This window comes from Poeciliopsis prolifica, unplaced genomic scaffold, assembly GCF_027474105.1.
Source record: "Poeciliopsis prolifica strain line A6 unplaced genomic scaffold, Auburn_PproV2 SCAFFOLD033, whole genome shotgun sequence".
NCBI lineage: Eukaryota > Metazoa > Chordata > Actinopteri > Cyprinodontiformes > Poeciliidae > Poeciliopsis > Poeciliopsis prolifica.
Window position 1 is genome coordinate 3,867,516 of NW_026562408.1, and position 23,200 is coordinate 3,890,715.

Sequence of the window (23,200 nt, forward strand, 5' to 3'; positions counted from 1 at the left end):
AAATCTGGTTGGATATTTCTAATCAGAAATGAAAACATTTAATTTAAGTATGTTGGCTTGTTGGCACTGCTACTTCTTTAAATCATAATCCATAAACTTTCTACTGGGTAGGGGCCAAGGCTTTTGGCAGCCATTCAGAACGGATTTCCAAAATCTGTTTTAATGTTTGTTTGGGGTAACTGTCCTAAAAACCAAACTGTGTCCAAGTTTCAGCCACTGGACATAAACTGTATCCTTCAGATATTGAAAAATTGGTTATAACTTATAATATTTCGCAAAGGCAAATAAACCACAAAGGTTAGGACATATCATAAACTAGAAGTTGTTACAAACAGCAGTTTTCTATTTCTTATTCTTAAAAAAAGAGTATAGTTAATTTTGAGCTATTTTTAAAAGAAAGTAAAACCACTCAGCTATTGTCTGTATTAGATTCATTCCTCACAATATTTTCCAATTAGCTTCCAGCCCTTGCATTATTTTTACTTTGCCACTAGATGGTGCTTGCAGGTCCACAGTTAAACCTAAAGCTGGGTCTCTTCTTCACAAGACTTATGCAGACTTTCCAACATAAGTCTTGCATAAAAACAAAATAATAAAAAAGACAATGAAGGTCTCTTGAAACAATCATTTACTCCAACATGTGTGTTTTGTTCACATCTGTGCAATGAAGAGCAGACATGGCATTTTCTTCAAATACTTTGGCTACAAAGGGTGTGTTTGTTTTGCTATAACTGAAAACATTTAGGTAATTACAAAAGCATAAAGTGCAACAATTAAATAAAAAAATGTAAATTTATATATATGTAAAATTAAACATACAATGTTTAAAGTAATCACTTCACATTAAAACAATAAACATTGGTTTATTTCTCTCAGGTACAGTGTCATACTAATTATAATTTTTTTAAATCCTTAAAATATGAGCTACTTCTTCCAAAGACAATGATAATTTAATAATTTTTGGTTTCACTCTTTAACTTTCATTTATACATTTTGTGTAAAAGACCCAAGATATTTGGGTGAATACACGAAGGAAGTCTTGTCTGTATCTTCAACTTACAGTAAGAATCATCCTTCTCTCCCTTTACTACGCATTTCTGTTCAAAGGTCACATGATCACTTTCTGCACATGTGCAATAAACATGCAGACGCATGAACACAAGACTTAGCTCATGGTTAGAGTGATCACGTTAATACTGCGCTGGTTTTAAACGGTCTAGTTTGTCACATTTAAGACAGCTTGGTTAGCATCAGCCTGGCTGTGCATCACCCTCTTCATTCTTTTCTCTTCTTTATCTTCTTGAATAGATGATCTCCTCATCCTTTCATCTGGCACACATTCTCCTGCCAAACAAGTTTTTTCTTTTCTCCTCAGTCTGTTTGTGTCGTCTAAGTCCCCTTCTTTGATTCCCATTCCTGAAAACAATGAGAAAGCAAACATCAGACACAGACCTTGCACTGGCATGACAGCTACAGCCCAACTATTACGTTTAGTATGTAATGAATGTGCCTGAATTATTCAGAAATGTCAGATTTAGACTTTAGACAATGTTAACTTGATCAAAGATCAGTGTCATGGGCGTCCTCTGACACAGTCTCAGCAGGACGTACTTTACCTTTGCTTTCTGCATGACGTTCCCCCTGGAGGAAGCATAAAGAGACGGGGGACGTTTACGAAGCTCAGATGCTGAGTTGACGGGAACGCTCTCATTGTAAACCTTTTCAGCCTTATTTCTCTGAGTCTGTGGTCAAACAGAAGCCCACATGCAAAAACTTCACCAATGTTTCATCAAGCATTTCGAATGACAGCGAAGCTAAACTGAGCAAAGCTGTGTGTTGTTTAAAAGGAATTGCAGTTGTATTCAAATTCTAATTCAAAACTTGGAATCTATCCATTAAATATATAGTAATCTGAAAGGGTGACTGATAAAATACTGCAAAGGTGTATTTCTTAAATATTACTCTTTGCGTTCACATGTTGACAGATATAAAAAAAAACACTAATATTCTTAAGTCAATATTTTATTTCTAAATTAATGTTGAAGTTGTACAAATGATGTGCTGATTCCCACCTTGACGTTGACCTTTGTGTCCACAGGCGGACCGAGAGCTCCTCTAGCCAGTGATTTCTTCAGATTTTCTTTGACTTCTGTCAGCTGCAGCTCCAGCTCCACCCTCTCCTCCTCCTTCTGTTTGCACAGTGTTTCTATCTCAGCTAACTGCTTTTCCATAGCTTCACCTGCACACATACAAACACACATGCTGAGAATTAGAGTCAATCCAAAGCAGGAGTCTAAGCAGTGCTGCCTGATGTCTGTCTGACCTGCGTCAGTCTTCATTTGCTCCTTCACCTCCTTCTTCTCCCTACGGAGGGAGATCAGGGTGTTTCTCAGCTCCTCCTTTTGCTTCTCCAGCTCCTCTTTCTGCCTCAGGTATCGTCTGGCGTCTTCCTCTGCACGCATCTTCCCATAGCGCCCGTACGGATTTACATCTAAGGGGAAATAAATAAACAGGCATTTGAATAGACATAGCAATTCTGGTAATGCACTGTGGGAAGACGTGGTGTCAGACATCCAGGAGAGAGCCAGCTGTGGCAACATTTTCTCCCATTAAAATTTTATGCAGCAAAGCCAATGAATTATGAAATGAAAGGTGACTCACTGGAGGCGTGCCTCTTGATGGTAGCCTGTTGTTCGGTTTTTTCTGAGTCCCTGCTGGAGAAGGAGGCATGACGTCTCACCTGACCTGTTTTGCTCTCGACATCTTCATCCTACAGAAAAATAATTTTAGTGACCTTTCATGGTGGATTTTATTCTTTTTAGCTTACAGTGCACAGCAAAGGACTTTTACCAACTGGAGAGAAACAAAGCCCAACACAGATGCAATCAAAATTTATGATAAACCCAACAGCATTTGTTCCGTTACAGATTTCTTCTGTTTTTTTTATTTTTATTTTATTAATAATATTTTGTGTCAGACAGTCAGAAAATTAGTAAATTAAAAGTACAATCTTTAGATGCCCTTTTCAACTATTAAGAGAAACGAAGTTATCTAGATCAGTATGAACAGATGTAAAAGAGGTAATTGTCAATAAACTGAGTTCAATGAGAAATTCAAAGGTGGACATGCTGAAGGCTTCCAGCCTGCAGGGGCTGCTGATATTAACTGATGGTCAGACATTTTCTTTCAGGGTTTTATGATACAGAGCAGAATTTATCGCTCCATCAATTCCAACAACTGGGACTTTGATGCCTTGGCATCTTTTCTCTACTTTTAGTTAAAGTCTTATGGTTTGATGGAGTCCCAAAGTCAGATAAATTACTTTGTCGTTCTTTCCAGACAGATATATGTCAGTGCCAATGTTTTTTTTTTTATCTATATTTAATCATCTTTTAACGTCCTTTTGCCCTAATCATGTTGTCAGTCAGGTTCAGTTTAAGTCTGACAGCAGTTGTCAGGGTAAGGCGAGTGAAATTAAACTCAGCTTCCCAAAAAAATGTAGTTTTTTTTATAAAGGACTTTTTCAATAAAGGCCAGGTTGGTTTGGTTGATGTTTTAAAAATCCCTATAGCCTGTTCAGATTATGTCATAAAAACAGTTTCATGTTGTCTCACCGCAATGCTTTCGTACACTTCGTCATACGTTCTGGAGTCTATTGAAGCACTGCTGGAGGAAGTAGCAGTGGTAGTAGCCCACCTTCCAGAGGAAAGATCAGAGCCATAGTTAAAACTGAAATTACACTCAAAGGAAAGGAAGTTCTTGGTGTAGTAGCACACTGGTAGAAGTGACTCACAAGAAGGAGTGTCTGGCAGCTTGCCGTATGTCGGTGAGTGTGTCCACATCGATGTAGTCGTAGTGCAGCTCTTCAGGGAGGGTGCCGCTACCGGTCTCGGCAAACAAAATGCCCAGCCAGCGGCCAAGATCTTCAGAGGAGCTCGCCTAAAAATATAAATATCTGACTAGGTGACATGATTTTCAAACATAAAAACAAGTGTTTTTGCTGCTCTGTAGACACACTAACTTTATTTCCCATCTGGATCTATGGAGATATGACGAAAGTTGTGAAAAACCCATCAGTCCACCTACATATAAATTCCTATACCAGATGAAGTTGTTCGAGATGTTTAACGGCTGCTTCAGTGTAGAGAAAGCAGACTTTTATAACTAATGTTACCAGAGTTAACGAGAATCTAACACATAAATATGTCAAACTATTTGAACATAAGATAAACAGAGCACCTAAAATAGCACAACAAATTATGTCATTATAAATGTGTATAAATTAAACATGTCACATATAAAATTGTGCTAAAAACACACTTAGAAAAGAGCAGCTGACTTTCTACCAAGATATCTGAACTCTGAACTCTTCCTGAGTTAAAATATTAGCATTGTTGTTTCTAAGTGAATATGAACTTGTTTTCTGTGTATTATTTGAGGTCTGAAATCTCTGCATCTTTTTCATAACTTTGAGCATTTCCCATGTCTGCTTTTTGCTTGAAATTTCAGACATGTTGTCAGAAGTTCATAGAATAAAAGATCAATGTTCATTCTACTCAAACCAACATCTGTAAAAAGTAAAATCAGAGAAACTGATCATTTTGAGAGGTCTTTTAATTTTTTTAAGGGCGTTTATAAACGCTGTTGTGTGTCCAAATAGAAACCAAAACAAATTGCTCACACTACCATTTTGGCAGTATTTCAGATATTTATAACAAAAAATGAATCAATAATTATCAACATTGACAATTATCAATATGGATTGTTATGAAATGCTCACATCAGGATAAGTTTATCAGCCATATCATCCAGTCCTATTCCATCACATACAAGATAAGTAAAATCAATATCCCAAATAAAAGCATTTCACCTCTAAAGCTGCAAGCTCGTTGCCCGCTTGCATGATATGAAATGAGAAGGGATGTTTGGGTCCGAGGCCCCCTGGCACCACCTCTGCCCCTTTAAGAGGCACCACAATGACTGGAGGCCGCTGGTCCCCGGGATCCTTTTGCAGGAAAAGGTTTCCACCTCGGAGAACACACCAGCGCTCCTTCCAGCAGCCACTGAGACACACACTGAGATAACCTGTGGAGGGGGTTGGGGAAAGCAAACAGACTTTGTGTCAGATAAGCTACATCTACCTATTAATCTATGGCATCACACTGAACATTCTCAGCACTTTGTAAGAATATCTATCTGTTCCCGAGACTATTGGAGGAAAGTGCTGATCCACATTTTGGTTAATTTATCTCATGCATTTTTTTCAATTACAGTACAGTTTAGTCAATCAAATTTCTCATTTCTGAATCCCCTTTGAATTAAAAAGAAATGTACAAATATAAATGTAAGGTCAAATCGTCAGTAAATGAGAATTGACCAGGCGATCATCTGCATGTTGAGATTGTGTCCTCACCACAGCGGGGGTTGTCATGGTGCCCAGAAGATGAGGGAGGGTCTCCTGGTAACGGAGGCTTCTTCTTGGAGAAAGTGATGATCCGATTGATTTTCTTTCCTGCTGCTCGGCTCATCGACCCCGTCAGCTCCGAGAACGCGCCCCGCTTCGCTCTGTCTGAAAACAAACATGTCACTCAATGATCATCAACTATCATTAGTTTATATTAAAATGACTAAAAACTTTCTGCATCAAAAATACAAAGAGATAACAATAAAATGTTGATAAGAATAATCAAGCTAATCGGACAGTTTGGTGTAAATCGAGCATTTTGGGAATATGTCTGATGGACTGAGATATTTCCAGTGTGTTTGCAAGTGAATGGACCAGGTGCAGCAGCAGTCTGTTCATCCAGCTTCCTATGATGTCAGTGAGAGACAATTAGAGGAAAAGAACAGGAAGGATGTCATATCTGCTCGTGCCTCGTTTCCTGTCTCTCCCTTTCTCTGTCTCGTGTCTCTTCAGGCTCAGCGTTGCTCAATCAGTAAACAACACTGAAACAACATGACTTTGTTTGACTTATCCAGCGTGTATTTCCTGGGTGTTTCCTTCCGAATTTAGAGGAGAGAAAAACAAAAATATTTATTTTGCTTTTGATCAGTCCCTTGAAAGCATATGTGTGTTTTCTTATAACTTTTTAGGTACTTGATTGCCCCACTCCTAGAAAGTAAGAAGTTTTACTTCCTACAGCATAGAAGTTAAGCCTTTGACATGCAACTAAAATATTAATGCTAAAAGGTATTAATTAAATTGTAATATTGAAAGGTTTTTATTAGCAATACAGACCGCTATGAGACTTACACTACTTTTTTATTTCTTTTAGAAATAAATTGTTTAATTAAACCCTCAATGACACTTTTGTTAAATATATTCAGAGGACGTTCTTGAATGAAGGCGACTCGCTGCAAGCTCCTCTCTCTGCTGCCCTCCAACCACTTAAAATCCAACAAATCATCAGAGATTCTGGTGCAGGAGAAAATACATTACCAAAGAAAGCAAGTAACCTTGTTTTCTCACTATTTGCAATCATGCGACTCGAGCATAAAAGCAATAGAAAACTTAATTAGGGTCCTTTTGACAGATATATTATAATTTATTATCTTGTGTGCCGAGCACTGTTGCCTTGGAGCGTGTGAATGTGTGAATGTAGGGGTAAATGACTGAATGTCATGTAAAGTGCTTTGAATTCCTCTGGACTAGTTAAAGTGCCACACAAGTACAGAAGAAAACGAAGGAGCAAGCTGGACATCAGCAGCAGAAGAAGGACAAAGAGAAGGACAAAGATATGAGTGTGTGTGCATAGTTATTTGTCTTATGTTTCTCTGTGTTACAAAAAGGGTAGAATAACACAAAAACTATGCTAATGTATCTATTTAACTGCTGAATTTCAATAAATATTGGTATTGCTTCTAAAATATGTCACTCAGTTTTATATTAATTTAAAGGAAAAACATTTTAGTATGTGCCACAAATGTGACGTATTTGACAATATCGGGAGAAAGCAGCCAATAAAGTCACAGTGAATGGCGTCCAATATCTATATTTATCAACAGATGGTTAAAGGAAGCTGGTCCTCGACAAATTATATTCATTTTGTTGGGCATGATACAAAAACAAAATATGATGTTTGTTTTCATATGTCCAAGTTTATTATTGGGTCGTTAATTTATGGTTGTGCTGCTGGAGGAAAGTGAATGAACTCCCAATAGAAGCACAACTTTAATCATCAAACATCTAATGTATGCTGGTGAATAGTGAACTTTATCCTTGACCGCATTTCAGAAACAGAAGGAAGTAGATTTTAATGAGATTAGAAAGTTAAAGTGTGAAAATTTGGTTAATTCATTTTATTTAGCTTTTTTTTCCATTGCTAACAACATCTTTGTGGAGGGGTAAGATAAAAGGTATTTTTGTTTTTCAAAAACGTGCTGAAATATCACTCAAAACATGCCCTTTTTCTTCAAAATAAGAAAAAAGGGCAGCATTCCTGCTACTTTTCTGCTACTTTTCTAGTAATGTAAAAGCAAGATGAAGTGATGCTCAAAAACATCTATTGGACATTAAAGTAAATCACACAGAGGTTGTGAATTGAATGGTGAATCTAACTCAGGGAGGCTTTATTTGTGATGACGTACTGAGTGAGTCGGTGATGTCTCGCCCTGGTCCGTAAGCGTTGGACTGACTGTCTCCTACTGGACCGCTGTCTGAGTCCGATGTTTGCCTGTCTGACTGCAGCATCTGTGCAAAATAAAATAAATAATAAAAACAATGAGGAAAAAAAAAACCAAGAATGAAAATCAATACATCAGTATATATAGTTAACTGAGTGAACTATATACATCATCCTGCTTTGCTCAGGATAGGAAACCTGAGGAAAACGACTCACCTTGTCGAGTTCCAGTTTTCTCTGTATTATTGGAGATGTTGATCCATTCAGTCCTTCTGTGTTATTACACTGGCTGCCAACATCATGGATCACCTGGACCAGTTAAAAAAGAAAATAACATTCACTTCCGGACACAGACTTGTGTAGGACCCATAACATTATCATCGTCTTCTACTTGCTTTGACTTTTTCTCATCTGTCTAAGCAGAAGCAGTCGAACACAGAGAGCAAAGGTACCTTGAGCCACCGCTGGGCCTGCTCTTTACTCTGGACGGCCAGGACCAGAGCTTCACCTCCAGGTAAGGAGAAGCGCAGCTCGTGCCTCTTTTTCCGGCCTTCCTTTGGGACATAGATGACGTTGCAGAGATTCAGGGGGAGCTCCGTGTTCGGTGACAACTCCTTTATACTTTTATAGCACTAAAAAAAAAATTTTAATTAAGTTTTAGATTCAAATCTAATAGTAAAGCGTCTGCTTTTGTTTCAACCTTTGAGAACCTACATCATTATTGTTGTTTACCTGGAGTTTATTGTCTCTAACAACTACTAGCTGCTTTGTCCACTGGCCAAATCGCTTTTTTCGCATCAGGAAGGCACATATGCGGCAGTCCCTGACCGGTTCATCAGAGCTTCCCTCAGCGGTCCACCGCTGAGAGGAGTCCCGTCCCTTGGCCTCCTCCTCCTCCTCTTCATAAGACTCGTAGGAGCTACTAAGCGCATCTGAGTCATTATCTGTGCAGAAAAAATAAACAAAGTGATTAATCCCAAAAAGATTTAATGAAGCATTCTTGGTCATAAAGAAATTGGCTTTTATAGCTGCCAGAATGATTAAAGAATGAATGAGCAGACTCACTGGATGTTTTAGAGGGCCCATTAATCCTGGTAGTGGGGTAGTTATTATCAGCATCTTCATAGTAAGCATCTTCAACAGAGTTTCTGGAATCTATAGGGAGAGTTATTAGAATCCTGCACCTTTAACCTCCCTTGTAAAGATATGATGGATTATGTTAATTTATGTCAGATGGGCCTGAATGAGTAAGAGTGTTCATACTTGTGGTGAAATACTGAGGAGAGGATCCAGGATCAAGAGGAACAGCTTCTTCATAGTAGTCATCAGGAAGTGGTGTTGCTGGCAAAGGCGGTGGCGTGTCTGTGGGTGTCTGAGGGTGAAACAAGGGAAATTCAAGCAGAATTACATTTGGAATCTCAGATGAATATCTGGTTTAATAAGAAAGGCGTCAAAAAAACTTACTGATTTACTAGGCTGTGTTTTCTCCTCTTTGTCTTTGGGTTCTTTCTGCTCTACTGGAGATGCACTGAGCATGTGCAAATCACAATCTTAAGAAACAACAAATGTTATGCTATTATTAAAAACATTTTTGGAACACAATAACATGAAATATGACTTCTAAAAATCGAACTAAACTGATTGAAAGACGTTTCAAAGATTTACGAACCAAAATCTTCAAACAGCGACTCGACAAAACTTGTGCCGTTCATGTAGACGTCTGAGCCATTGACTGTGGAAAACACAAAACATGAGCAAGTATTATTTCAGCTTTTTCCAGGAACATAATCACCAGATTTAATGGATACAGAAAACTGAATCTGAAGAAAAAACTCTTTGCATTTCAGAAAAATTTAATTATGTGGAAACATATCATTACAAGGAAGAGCAGTGGAGCTCTCAGTAAATAAAAATAAGATGTACAATATGTGTGGAAGACTAAAACCCAGACAGGCCCAGCAGACCCATTATTATTGTACTTGTCTGCCATCAGGATATTTTGTTCATCGCCTTCCTTTGACCTTGTCTCATTATCCTCTTTTAACTCTGCATTTCATTATCCTCTTACATCAATCCTTTTATCCTCCCTCATTCCCTGCACTCTTCTAGATAAACAAGTCCTGGCTTTGGAGACTACAGGGAGTTTCAATGCTGGAAATGTGTTTTCAACAACTGTTTGTAGTCAATATCCACAATCTGCACTGTCCTATTAAATCCTTTAAGCCCAATCTCCATAAACTGAAAGATTTGACAATGTCTTGCAAAACTATTGCTACCTGTTAAACTTTTCCTGTTTTTTTTCCTATTTCATCCACAAACTTCATTGAATTTTATTGGAGTTTATATGATAAACTAACACTAAGTGAAACCTAATTGTAAAGAGAAAGAAGGAAAAATCAAATATAGTTTTATTGGGGTTTTTTACAAATAAAATCGGAAATGTGGCGTGAATTCCCTTTTAATTTGGTACCCAAATAACATCTAATGCCAAAATCACCTAATTCGTGTATTAAGCTCAATATTAATCCAGCTGTTTGTTAGAGCCCATTAGTAAACAAATATTTCCATAAAGACCTTGATCAGCACAGATCAAGCATAAAGCTGCGGAGAAGTTTAAAGCAGTGTTTGGTTAAATACTATTCTACTTCTGTCTGTATGATACAGGGCTGGTTAAACTAACATCTGTGTGTCTGACTGTATTGTGAAACACTTTGGAGTTCTCTGACTTTATAAAGTGCTTTACAAGTACGGGTCATTTACCATTTATGGCACTAAGCTTTCCCTAGGGCTCTGGCATGAAACAAAGATATACATGTGGAAAACCACCAGATCATAGCTGTTAAGTAAGTGAAAAATCTATGATGCCACAAGCTTGTTTCTAATCCAGATGACCTGGAAACTTTGCAACACTTCACAGCAATAAGCATTGCTTGAGGTATCAGGATACTCTAAATAAAAATCTCGTTTTCTCTGCAAATAAATGAATAACGGCTCATCATTGGGACTCTTAAAGTCAAAATAACCAGAAACTGGTTCACAAGACTCATGATCAGTTTTTTATAAAAGACAGGACCTTGGACTGTAGATCATAGAGAGCTTGTGCAAATGGAAGAGTATCTCTCTTACTAATTTCTCCATTATCAAATATATCTCTCTTTGTATGTTTCAATCTAACAGGAAAAACTATTGGCAGAAAGTAAACTATATAGAATATAATAACTGTGCGGCACATATTTCAATGTAACATGAATTCCTCAAAGAACAATGGATTGTTTTCCCCACTGAATAAATATAACCAAGCTTAATGGTGGATTTGATCAAATTTTCAGTCTGAGATATGCATTAAGCATTAACTGAATGCAATTTATACATATTTAAAAGATGCACCTACTGTATAGTTGTACGTTAATATTATATGAAGTACGTCAAAGTTTTACTGAGTACCTGTCAGCTGAAGAGAGTCCAGGATGTTGCGTACGGACGCCATCTTGTTGGCAGTATCTGGACTAACCGTCTCATGGTCCAACATCTTCAGCAGAGAGTTGAGTTCGTTCACCAGGCGCTCCATCACCACTGGAAACCAGCAAAAACATTTTTTACTGTATTGTTTGTTCAAATCAGTTGAAGCTTGCAACAAACCAGTATGCCAGGCTCCTGACATTGATGAAATATGTAGCAGCAAGTGCATTAAATACCAACTTAACACATGGATATATAGCAAATCATAGAAACTGGCACAGACCAAAGGGCACAAACTCAGGAGCGGCTGCTGCAACAGCTGACTGGGATGAGATATGAAACATCCTTACATATCACACACTAACAGACAGCTTGGAGTATTTAGAGCTTTCTCTAAAAAAAGAGCAGTTTTTATGTTCAGCTCCAACATCCTGTGTGAGTCTGCGTGTGTGTGAATGTGTTTGTGCAATCTGTTGACCTTGACATTGTTCCAAATATCCTGACACACACTCACACATCCTGCCTGTTCAGAGACGGCAAAGAGAGGAGAGGAGGGAAGAGGTTTGGGAGAGAAAAGAAGGTAGGTGGGGAGGTCAGCAGGCTTCCTTCCCTGAAGGAAATAGAGCCAGAGAAAAGGAAAAAATTCAAAGATATCTACAATGGTCTTTAGATCTGTAAACTATAAACATTGGAATGAAGTAATTGTGATCCGAGCTCAACGTCTTATTTTTACTAACTTTTAACAATGAGCAAACATGCATAAAGTTTAACTGAGATTGTTCTTTGGTTATAAAATGTCTCCTTTTTAGTGGCACATCACTCATTTGACACATATTTTTATAAAAGTAAGCAGCCTCTTCTCTTTTCTTTTCTTCTCTGACTCTCTGAAGCCTGACTCTTGCTTCTTACTTCTGATCAGTCTTCACTGTGGAGGAAGTTTGTTTAACTTTTCTTTGCAGAATTGTTTTATTCAGCTGCATTAGAGGGTTTTCATACATAGTTAGCCTTTGCAAGGTCATCTAGATTAAAGTCCAAACTTTGACTAGGGCACTCTGAAACCTAATTTTTTTGGAAATCCAGAAGTTGCTGTGTACTTTGAATCACTGTCATATAAACTACGTGGGCTCCTCCTTCAGGGATTTCTGATGCAGAATTAATGGTTCCATCAATTATGGCATCGCCTCGAGTTCCCAAAAAACAAAATAGTAACACAACATCACACTACCAACATGTCTGATTGCAGGTATGATGCTCTTTTTCTCAGATACTTTGTTCGTATTAAGCAGATATTAAGGTGCAGCATCATTTTAGCTGTTAAGGTTTTTGGGGGGTTTTTTTTAAGTCATTTTCAGTCTCTTCACTTTGCTTTTCTCTATTTGTGAATAACAGATCTCGCTTTGCTTTAGTTGCAACGCAAGTTTAATTGTGAGAGTAATTTTCAGATTTTCAGATTCATTGTTGTGAAACTCAAATATCAACTTTGGTTCATTTTGTTTCAACACTTAAGAACTTTAACACATTTTACAGTAATAATAATTTGTTACATGTACAGTGAGAAACTAGAAAGTTTGCCACTTCGGTCTGAAAATATGTCGAAGCTAAAATTGAAATAAAATGAAAATATAGCCATTCTTTGATAGAAAGCAGTTGCAAAAGTGAGGCTCATCTGAGTTGAAAATATTCTTGTTTCATTTTCCCATAGAGTGAGAAAAAAGCCCTCACTCTCCCCCAAACCCTCTCCCACTCCCCCAACTCCAACAATACTCTATTGTCTCCGCAAGGGCCAGAATTAGATCACCGCAGAGCTCCGCAAGACCAGAGCGCACAATTACATTGTCAGAGTCGGAGACTGTAACAAAAAACATAACAGGAACAAACAGTCTCACACACACACACACACACACACACACACACACACACACACACACACACACACACACACACACACACACACACACACACACACACACACAGTGTAACAGGGGTGTGGTGCAACACAGCTGCGCCGTCTCGATTCCCGGGCATTCAGGGTTAAAGGATATATCTCCAGCAGCTGTTTGGTTGTGTGTGTGCGTGTGCGCAGCTGTGGTTTCCTGTCTTAGTTGTCGACAGAAGTGTCTCTCCGTTCCTTCCTGATTTCCAATCTCTCCACGATCCTCCAATAAACTCTCCCCAGCTCCTTTTTCTTTACGTCTCACTTTGCTCTTTTCCATTTTGCTCCATCCTGCTGTTTCTGGTTCAACGTCTTCTATTGTTTTTGGTCTCTCTCAGCTTTTTCCTTATGAACTTAAGAACTTTTCAAGCAAAACTGACAGATCTGAATTTAGTAGTATTTTCCAAAAAACAATTTAAACTAAAGCTGACCTTGAAAATATCCTTTAAAAATGATAATGATGCCTGCTGCTTGGAGGACAACATACAACAACATTGTACTTTTTTATGCAACCCTAACTTTGCAGAATTTTATTTTGAAGGGAATAGATAAATTGAAATACTAAGATAATGTTTTCATCAAACCTTATATCCATCAGTAATGTGGATATAAGTAATTTTGCAATACTCTAATGTACAAGGTATAGATTCTGCAATTTTCCCTGGAAATATAACAATTATTATGGCCAAACATTTTAATTTTAGTGTAATCAGACCACAGGATATGTCTTTGTCCCTGTGTGAATTTGCATTATGTCGCTGTTAGAGTAACGAAATCTTCCATGCTGAATGGTAAAACAGAAGAAGTTTACTCTGATTTAAATTCAGACAGTAAGAAAAAATGTTACATGCCTTTGTATGTAAACATTTGGTGTCATTCTTCTAGCTTAAAGATGCAGTATTATACTTTATAAAAAATATAATTTTTACATATTTGTTAAAATGGTAATTATGTCATGACAGTATAAGAGGTAATATATGAAAAAAAATCAAACTCCTGTCTTTTCTCCCAGTGCTCCCAATACCAACTGCAGTCACAAACAACCAATCAGAGCCAGGAGGAGGGTCTTAGCGCTGTCAATCACCCTTATGCTCACTCCTTCCCCTTGTTATCTACTGTACTACAGCTGGTTTACCACAACATAGTCTGCCACTAATGCTAAGTCTAGTTAGCATGGTCACCAGTGATGACAGATAAATGGTTTTTGTGGAACGGCAAGTTTTCCCTCCTGTTGGCTCTGATTGGTTGGTTTGTCAAGGAGTTATACAGTTAAACCACATATTACTATATGTGACAGGGGTGGAGGAGATCAATCTTTTCACAGATTATCTGTCTAATATCATACTATCACCACATGGTGACAGTTTTAACAAACAAGAAAAAGTCACCTTATCCTTCTGGTCTCCATTCATTGCTGTGGCCAGCACCAATTAAAATCACTCAGTGTTATCAGTCAACAACGGGTAAACAAACCAGCTGTAACTGATGGCGGAGTCTCTGGTCTATGTTTTGTTTGTCAGAATCTGACTCCATGTAGTCAAGGCCAGTTCTCTCAGGGGAACGAAGGGTTTAGAGGCTGAGAATCAGCTGTTCTGCAGGCTTGTGGATGCTCTCACCCACAGAGGGATCTTTGTTGCCCCCCATTCCTCAGACACACACATCCACACAAACACACATATGCCTTACGTTTTCTATTCAAGTCCTTTTTTGTTACTAGCTGCTCAATTATTACACTATGAGGAAGCACACACACCCCATTAATCTGTCCTTTATAGTGCTGTGCTAAAGAGTTCACACCCCTTGAAATTTTTCGCATTTTATCATGTTACGACCTTAAATAAAAATATTTTGCGGGGAATTTATGAGGCACACAAAAAAACCATTGCACAATTGTGATGTGAAGGTGAAAGGAGGAATTTTTTAATCTTCTACAAGTAAAAATTCAAAAAGGTGTGATGTGCACTAAAACCAGCTCTCTGACACCGCCACATAAAATCTACTCCAATCAGCTTCCTCTTGAAGTCCAACCATTGCATGTGTAATTTAACCTAATCCACTTGTTCTGTGAATCTCATAGGTTGGTTAGAGAACATTAACAGCACAAACAGCATCATGCATGAAGATGCTGTTTATGATTAAAAATTAAGTTATGGATATGTCCACAGAAGAGTTAGGTTATAAAACAAAATATGAAGCTTGGAGTATTTGACAGAAGATTACTGATCTGAAAATGAAGAGTTTCGCCAAACCGCAAACCAGCTGAGAGGCTTTTCTTGAGTCGTATTGGGAATCTAGTGACTGCTCAAAGGAGGACAACTGGATCTAAACACAAGTCTGAGATTTGTTTTTAGATACATCTTATAAAATTTGTATAAAACTGGCAGAAACTTAACAAAATGACCCACAGATTTAACTGAAGTAAAAGGTAATTTCAGAGAATATTACTTTTCTAGGACTGAATGCGAATTTAAACACTTAAGATTTTCATTTGAAAATATTCATTGTTCTTTTTCATTGTATTTTGTGTTGGTCAATCAGTTAAAAGCTTAAAGCTAATGATATTTATGGTTCTAACATGACCAAATAAAAGGAAAGTGCAGAGCGAATCAGTTTGCGAAACACACTACATGACAATCAGTCACAGCAAGTTAAAACCGATCTGTGTGTGTTTCCAGAAAGTCTTCCTGACGGAGGCCGGTCATGAGATCTGGGCCATGCGACTATCATTTGAACTGATTTAATGTGTTTGGTTATAGCTGAGAACAAAATAGCTACTGCTGCTGTTTATCTCACCACAGAGAAAATACACACTCTGTCCTCCTAACTTTAGGCTTTTACTCCCGTTCATGACAGATCCAACCCATCAATCAACTCACATCCAAGGGTGAGATCTGAAACTTTTCTTCTCAAATCAAAACACTCCCTCCTTGTTAGAACTTTCCTTCAGAGAAAAATACAACCATTAAATGATTTGAAATGAAATATTTGGCTGCTTATAGGAGATATGAGGATTAGGATTTAAAGAAATGTTTTGTGTAAAGAGAAATATCAAAGGCCGACGAGGCTTTGGTCAACAAACAACCTGTTCCTGCTTGCCTCGTCAAAAGCTTCAAGAAGCTCTTCCAAGATTTAAAACTTTCTCCATCACGCCTGTTTCCCCCATGACACCCTCTCTTAAATCTTTCCCTTTTAACTCCGATCCACCAATCTGATTTTTGTCTCTTCCCCTGGCACCCATCCTCTTCAGAGGGAGGTCAGAGGTCAAGGCTCAGCAGCTCCCTCAAGAGACAAAAGTCTGTTTCAATAATTTAGTGCCCCGTTTTTCATATTTTCATGACAACAGTCCATGTTGTGACTGTTCGCCTAAGGGTTAGCATTTAGACAGACACTTTAAAAAGCCCATAATCACACTGGCAAGATCTGTAAAGAGAAACAGCTGTGGGAAAACAGTGGAAGAATTCACTTTTTCACATTCTTTTAGGATCTTATCACACTCTGAAGATAATAAAAGGTGAAAGGGTCCCGAAAAATACAGATGTATGACAAAGACCAAATTTTAAACACCCGCTGACACTGAGCTATGTTTTTAACTAATAAATAGTCAATATTTTGATTTCTCTATGCACTTTTTGTAACTTTCCTTGAAAAATGTTGCAATATCTGCATGCTTTCATTCAATTCCACTTTTCATTCATAAGCTTTTCTCTGTTGAGAATAGCTGCAGATGGTATTTTCTCTGCAATAACAAGTTCCAAACAGAAGCACCCAGAATAATGTCCTGCCCGTCAAACATCAAGCAAAGTGACACAAAAGCCAAATGAAAATGCTGGAAATAGAAAGCGAATAGGACAATGGAAATTCCAGCATTGAAACAAACAATCAGTATTTCAATATTTACATTGTTGTGGAAGTTTTGTGCTTTCTACATTCCATCATTTATTCAGTGATTCTCTTTCGATTGTGTTCAGATTGTTCAGTTTTTATGCATGCTTTGAATCTGATTATGAAATATAATAATTTAAAATCTTACATCTGCATTAAAATGACCTGTTTAAAATTACAATTGAGGAAATTACATAACTCCAATGACTCTGTAATATGTTTATAACAGGATATTATTAAGATTATTATTTTGTATTGTAAGTAATCCTTGTATGTTTAGACTGAAAATAATTATTTTGTGTTTGTTCTGCTGTTGTACAGCAAATTTTTAAAACATTTACACTCGATTAGATTACAGTTTAATGGTCCATTGACTTGCAAAAGGAATCATCTTCTTTAAGCCTTAACACATATAATCACATTAAAACTACAATATTTTGGGTATTTAAAAGGATTTTGTGTAAAAGACAAACACAAACCAGCAAATAACAAATTAAAGGAAATTATGCACATCTAAATCTAACTTTATAACTTAACTAGCACTGCACGTCAGCATGAACACGCCATCCCCATTGTGAAGCATGGTTGTGGCAGCATCATATTGTGGATACCTTTTTGTGTTGCACAGTTAAGCTACTTCACCTCCCAGACAATTGACATTGATTACATACACATTTCACCTTTTTCAGATTGTTTATCGTAAAAATCAATCATTTCAGTTCCACTTCACATTTATACACTGCCTTGTCTATAAAGTTCACTTTTGTGTTTTGTTTTTAACCTGTTAAGATTTTTATGTAGATTTGCACAATTTGAAAACAAATATCTTGAAAATAACAAGTTTTCAGTGAATGCTGTGTGCAGCCCGATTCTCTATTGCCTAATAGAGACCTGTCATAGTTACTGCAAGATTTAAAGGTTTTTTTTGGATGGATAAAGACAACTTCCTTGATAAGGAATGTTTTGCAAAGTACACACACACACAAACATTTACATATAAGAGATGAACCTGAAAAGTTAATCTCTTGTAAATTCTGTGCATACACAGAGTCTTAGGAGCAAAAGGACATAAAGTAGGTTTACATCAAGGGCCAACACCCTTCTCAGTCTAGGTTTGTATAAAATAACAATATATGATTTAATACAGCAGCACAGAACTGTTACACTAGTAACAACTTTGCAACTTCTGTTTTAAATACCAAAATGTTTGGAATCTTAATTCTCAATAAGACATAATCCTATTAACATATTTGGCTAGCAAGAATACCACTGTGTGGAGACTTTATTTCATTGCTTTCTATAAAGAATTTCTCATTGATTCACTTTAAATAGCTACTCTTGTCCTTATCTTTAAAACTTAGATGACATCTGCTTGCAGCTTCCTGTCCAGATCCCTGTTCGGACAGAGCAGCCATTCAGCGGCCGCTTCTCCTCCAGCGGCGCACTTTCCAACAGGGCAGTCCTCTGTTGGCATCAGCCTGCGTCACTCTACCTGGGGATACCTCCTCCGTATACACACACACACACACACACACACACACACACTTTCACTAACCGGCGCGTGGCTGCATGACGTCACTCTTACCTACTACAACATCATGAGCCGGGCACGAGTTGCTGCATTTGGAAAACTATGCGCATGTCCATTCTCCTTTGTTAAGAACTACTTCACTTTAAATTATTTGTTTTATCACTCACAAACCACACGTGATTCACCCGTCTATTGCCGCATATTTAGTAAGTACTTCCCCAGTTCTGAGTATTTCTTAAATTATTATTATTTGTTAAAAATGACTCATCATTGTTTGCGGCTAAAAAAAGAAAGTTCTGATTCCTCCAGTTCATGTTGGGATAAAGAGTTGCTGCTACTCACCACTCTGCCGTTTGGAGTCCATATCGCTTGAAAAACGCTTATATCTCCAAGCTGATTCCCAGTTATGATCCTTCTGACATTTTATTTGAAAGTGTCTCAAACATGTGAGACGTGTTTTTCCAGTGAAACAGCGGCTCTCTGTGAGTCAGAGTGACCGCTATGGTTTACAGTGACTCCAGTGGATGCTTGTTCATCATTCAGGACTCCGCTGGGTCCTAGCGCCTGCGCAGGCAGGCAGGCAGGAAGAGAGTCACATTTCTGCCACACTGGTCCTATTTGGGGAGATGTAATCCCTGAAACCCGCCAAATGATTAGATAATTATCTCTATGTAGCAGCCTGGGCTCCCAACCCACATTCAGTTACCGCTTAAGTTAAACCATTGCCTTTTAATTAATTCAGAGGTTTTTGCTTCACTCACATACTGTGTGATAATTAACATTTTTGTGCAAAATAAAAACAAGCAAGAATTATTGGAATACAACTTCCAGGACTCAGCAGCTGTCAGCAGTTATATAAATTTTACAAATTCCCTTTGATATGGTATAATTCTGCACTGGGACACATTTTATGCGGTTGAAACCAGATGTTGGCACTTAGAAACACACATCTGACCTTTTTGCAAAATTTTCTCACAGCCTGTCAATAAGTCAAACTAAACTTCTGTGTTTGAATCAGCTAGGATTCTGAAAAAGCAAACATTTTTTGCTAAAGGTCAGGTTTTTTACTCTCCTGTAAATTTAGACATTTCCATACATTTCCTTGCTATACAAGTTGGGAAAAGATATTTTGGGTTTTCTTCCAATCTTTCCCTGAATTTTCTATTGGACTGATATCAGTGCTTTGTAATAGTTGCAAAATAGTTTACGAACCATTTTGCAACTAACTGACCTTTATACTTTTTTTTTATAGGGCTCACTTGTGTCCGAGCTCTGACTTTAAGACTAATGTCTTAAGATGTGCTTTCCTCATCTATTTTGTAAAGTGAAATAAACCATCACTGTAATTAGGGCCTATTGATATCTGTGTATGTAAACTTCTAGAAAAATTCCCTCAAAAAATTTACTTTGGACATAAATGATCTAAAGTGTAAGAACCCATTAGAGCAGAGCTGATTACTTAAGTACTCAATCATTTAGTTACTGCAACTTTTAGATGGGAGAATAATGAGAGAATTTAGCCACGATATTAGGTCGTATATCTCCAGGGACACAATTAAAATGTGCAATATTAAAACATTATTTCAGCAGCAGCACTCAAGTAATTTTTTATTGTTTCTTAGGTGGGTCTCAGTAATTTGGAATATCCCCCAAATGAACATTTTCAAGTTTATTCAAAAAATAAAATTCATTACACACAGTGTGTTTTCATGTTTTTATTTCTGTTCATTGTGATGATTATGGCTTTCAGCTTAAGAAATGTTTCTCACAAAATGATGAAAAAAAAAGGATTCCAGAATATAAAGATAAAAAATGAAACTACCACAGAATACTTTTTGTAAACTTACAAAAAGCCTCTGGTAAAAAAAATGTGTGAAAGCTGTTAAGGTGAAATCATGATTTACTGCAGCAGCATAATCACAATGAGAAATTTGCTGTAGGTGTTTAATGAAGAGCTTTGGATGTTTTTTGTTTCACTAACAATCCTCCTCTCTGGCTGAGATGAAAAGCAAATAAAAAACTTCTACAATGATAAATGAACAGTTGTAAAACAGTTATTGAGGATGCCAATAATTATGACAATTAGTGTTGTAAAAAACATATAAACAAATAGATAAAAAAGATAAAGACAGATTTTTTTCCTCAGTCAATACATATATTCAAGTTAAGTTTAAAAATGAAAAAAAAAATCACTCACTGTATGTTTCTGCCATGTAGAGTATATTCTTTTCTTTGTCTCTTTTTCTAATATATTATTAGCGGTGCAAATTAGGGCAGTGCATGTATGTTTGCATTTAAAATAGATGAAAAATAAATAAATGCATCATTATAAATCACTGGAGACAGGCACCAGCACTTCTCGCAATCCCTCCAGGGACAAGCACATCGAGTGTATTCAATAAAAAATGGATAGATGGATCATTATAGATCAAAATAATTATTTAGAAGCTGTACTGAAAGACAGAGAATTGTAGATGATAAATAAGAAATACCTCTAACCAATACAAAAGTTTGAGTGCGATAATATTGTAAAAGTGATGAATTGTTGCAATCTGTGAACCCAAATACATACACACGCATTTGTTTACAGATTTTGCCACATCTCTTTTCTCATTTCCATTTTTATCAGAATTCTCTACACTAAATATCCTTCATTAAAATATCATGTTACCGCGCACACACATTCATTTTCACTCAGCCTGATTTATGATTCAGGCTGAATCATAAATCAGCCTGATTTATGATTTGTGAGAGACTAAATCAGCTTTCTTTAAATAAAACCCAGCAACATTTCAGGCAATAAACCTACATTTTTTACCTAAACTTACTTTAAAGTTCTGAACACTCAAAGCCACAATACAGCTCAGTCACATGTAATTATTTTTTTCCAAACCACATATCAGTAAATAGTACAAAAGTCCTAATGTTGATATGGCTTCAGATAATCTCAAATAGAAATTAAATACACAATTACACAATACAAAAACATTAGAGAAGTTTTGGTTTCCAGTAGTTGTAATTTATATAAACCATAATATTTAGTAACTTTAATACTTAGATTCTCACAGAGTTTATTTTGTTATGACGTTTGCTTGTCTTTGAGGGCAGTTTCTGGGTAAAGTTGGGTCTTTTATCCTTCTGATCTGCTGACTTTCAAAACCAGGATCACATTTTAACATGAATCTTTCTGCATGGCAGCACCTCCGACTAAGACTGGGACACACTGCCATCTGTTGGTACAAGGCGGGGAAGTAGCATCACACTCATTTTATTTCCTGTCTGTTGAAGCATTATCACATTTCTTCTGTAAGGCTTCCATCATCCAATTTAGCCATTTCTGCCCTTACAGTTATTGCTAAATAAGCCTTAGTGCATATCAATTTGTCAGACCCAATGCTTTCTGCTCGGCATACAGTCCTAGGTAAAATCTTTTTGGAAGCAGCATTCAGAGCACTGTTGATGTTCCACCTGGACTGCAGCAGAATCGACTGGGTTTTGTGACTTTTCCTAAAAGAGTCGGACCTGTTTCTTCAGTTCATTCTTTTTCCACTGAGCCAGGCGATCAAAGGCAGACATGGACATGCCAAAGACTCGATAAAACTCTTCTGGTGAAAGGTGACGCTGTGCAAAGAAAGATGAGAGGAATAAAAATAATCATGAAGCTGCAGGCAAAAAAGGAAAGGTTCTAAAAAAATCTAAGTGTTCTGGTATAATTTACAAAACCAAATTGGAACTGACTAAAATTAATATTGGTAATCAGCCAGAAAGTTGTTTGGTTCTGGATTCTTTTCATTGAGATGAGTAGTTTACCTGTACCTTTAAGTTTTTGCAAAGCTCATATAGGTTTAGTGCATTTTAGTCCATATTTGATGCAATAGGCAGCCACATCTTGCAGGTTGTTTCTTAAACTGTGTTTCCCTTTGTCATACACCATCAGGTGAGGGGCAATGCATATATTAACATATGTTAATGTTGGCACGTTCATTGTTATTTTGATAAATACACTGGTAAAAGCACTGCTTCAGTGGAAATTGTAGCGTTTGTTTTAGTAAAATGAAACAAATTAGCTTCTATGTGGATATTAATTAATTAGTTTCATGTATCTGCTAAGCTGTAAAATCCCAATTTTCTCAGCAAAAGAAAATATTTAAATAGAAAATGAAATCAGAAGCCATGTACCTCCAGACGGGCTCTATCCACGTCGCTGGGAAGACGTTGCTGCCCTCTTACTGACACCATCAAAGCTTCATATGGGTAGATCTAACAATTATAACAAAAAAAAACCTAAGTTCTTTTCTGTTTTTGATCAATTAAGATTTTTCATATTAATATTTATAAATGAGTTGTTTATTAAAAATGTGACTATATAAAATATCTGACATTTCAATGAGGTTCTGACTCATTATCTGACAGATGAATGACAAAAAGTGATGTTCAAAACAAGATTACAATTCTAAACTGAAAATAATGTTTTTTTTCAATGACCTTTTTATTTTTGCATATTATTTCCTTCTGTTAATGTTTCTTTGCATTTGATTAAAGAGTGATCCAGACCCTCAGAATAAGACCTTTCACTAAAGGGGGGCAGTTCTGAGTGAGACACATTGACCAGTCAATATTAACGAGCTGAACATCTTTCTCATCCATTATAGCCTGATCCACACTTTTCCCTCTGGACACTCCAGCAGGTTTCTGGCAGTGGCTGCTGTATTTTACCTTGTATTCTGAAAGACAACAAGAAGAAAAGGGGATAATGGTAAATGAGAACCCCAG

At 37.0% G+C, this 23,200-nt stretch overlaps 2 protein-coding genes across 3 annotated transcripts in view; both read right to left on the minus strand.

The window, feature by feature from the left end:
• Positions 1 to 611: 611 nt before the first annotated feature.
• On the minus strand, positions 612 to 18,918 carry LOC129373481 (actin filament-associated protein 1-like 1). Of its 2 annotated transcripts, XM_055051437.1 has the most exons (19): positions 18,770 to 18,918; positions 11,067 to 11,195; positions 9,292 to 9,354; positions 9,087 to 9,172; positions 8,886 to 8,994; positions 8,688 to 8,777; positions 8,355 to 8,566; positions 8,075 to 8,254; positions 7,839 to 7,931; positions 7,588 to 7,690; positions 5,414 to 5,569; positions 4,871 to 5,085; positions 3,794 to 3,939; positions 3,615 to 3,696; positions 2,662 to 2,770; positions 2,324 to 2,491; positions 2,073 to 2,239; positions 1,617 to 1,742; positions 612 to 1,416 (listed from the first exon to the last, which is right to left on the minus strand). In XM_055051437.1, the coding sequence occupies exons 1-19, from the start codon at positions 18,789 to 18,791 to the stop codon at positions 1,390 to 1,392; spliced, it is 2,283 nt and encodes a 760-aa protein (XP_054907412.1). In that variant the 5' UTR covers positions 18,792 to 18,918; the 3' UTR covers positions 612 to 1,389. The 2 variants fall into 2 exon arrangements, with proteins under 2 accessions (XP_054907412.1, XP_054907410.1); XM_055051435.1 differs by lacking the exon at positions 18,770 to 18,918 and having other exon boundaries at positions 11,067 to 17,002.
• A 1,216-nt stretch (positions 18,919 to 20,134) lies between these two features.
• LOC129373380 (actin-binding LIM protein 3-like) overlaps positions 20,135 to 23,200 on the minus strand; it is a 39,135-nt gene continuing 36,069 nt past the window's right edge. The window contains exons 21-23 of the mRNA XM_055051260.1: positions 23,144 to 23,151; positions 22,607 to 22,687; positions 20,135 to 22,048 (exon numbers count right to left, since the gene is read on the minus strand). Coding sequence (XP_054907235.1) covers positions 21,935 to 22,048; positions 22,607 to 22,687; positions 23,144 to 23,151 — 203 coding nt within the window. The 3' untranslated portion in view covers positions 20,135 to 21,934. The remainder of the gene's footprint in view (positions 22,049 to 22,606; positions 22,688 to 23,143; positions 23,152 to 23,200) is intronic.

Excerpts from the sequence above, each read along its gene's own strand:
- LOC129373481 (XM_055051435.1), bottom strand. The coding sequence starts at position 11,310 with ATGCACTTGCTGCTACATATTTCATCAATGTCAGGAGCCTGGCATACT. Across the intron at positions 5,086-5,413 it reads CCATGACAACCCCCGCTGTG|GTTATCTCAGTGTGTGTCTC; the intron begins GTGAGGACACAA and ends CCCCCTCCACAG. Across the intron at positions 1,743-2,072 it reads ACACAAAGGTCAACGTCAAG|ACTCAGAGAAATAAGGCTGA; the intron begins GTGGGAATCAGC and ends GTTTGACCACAG.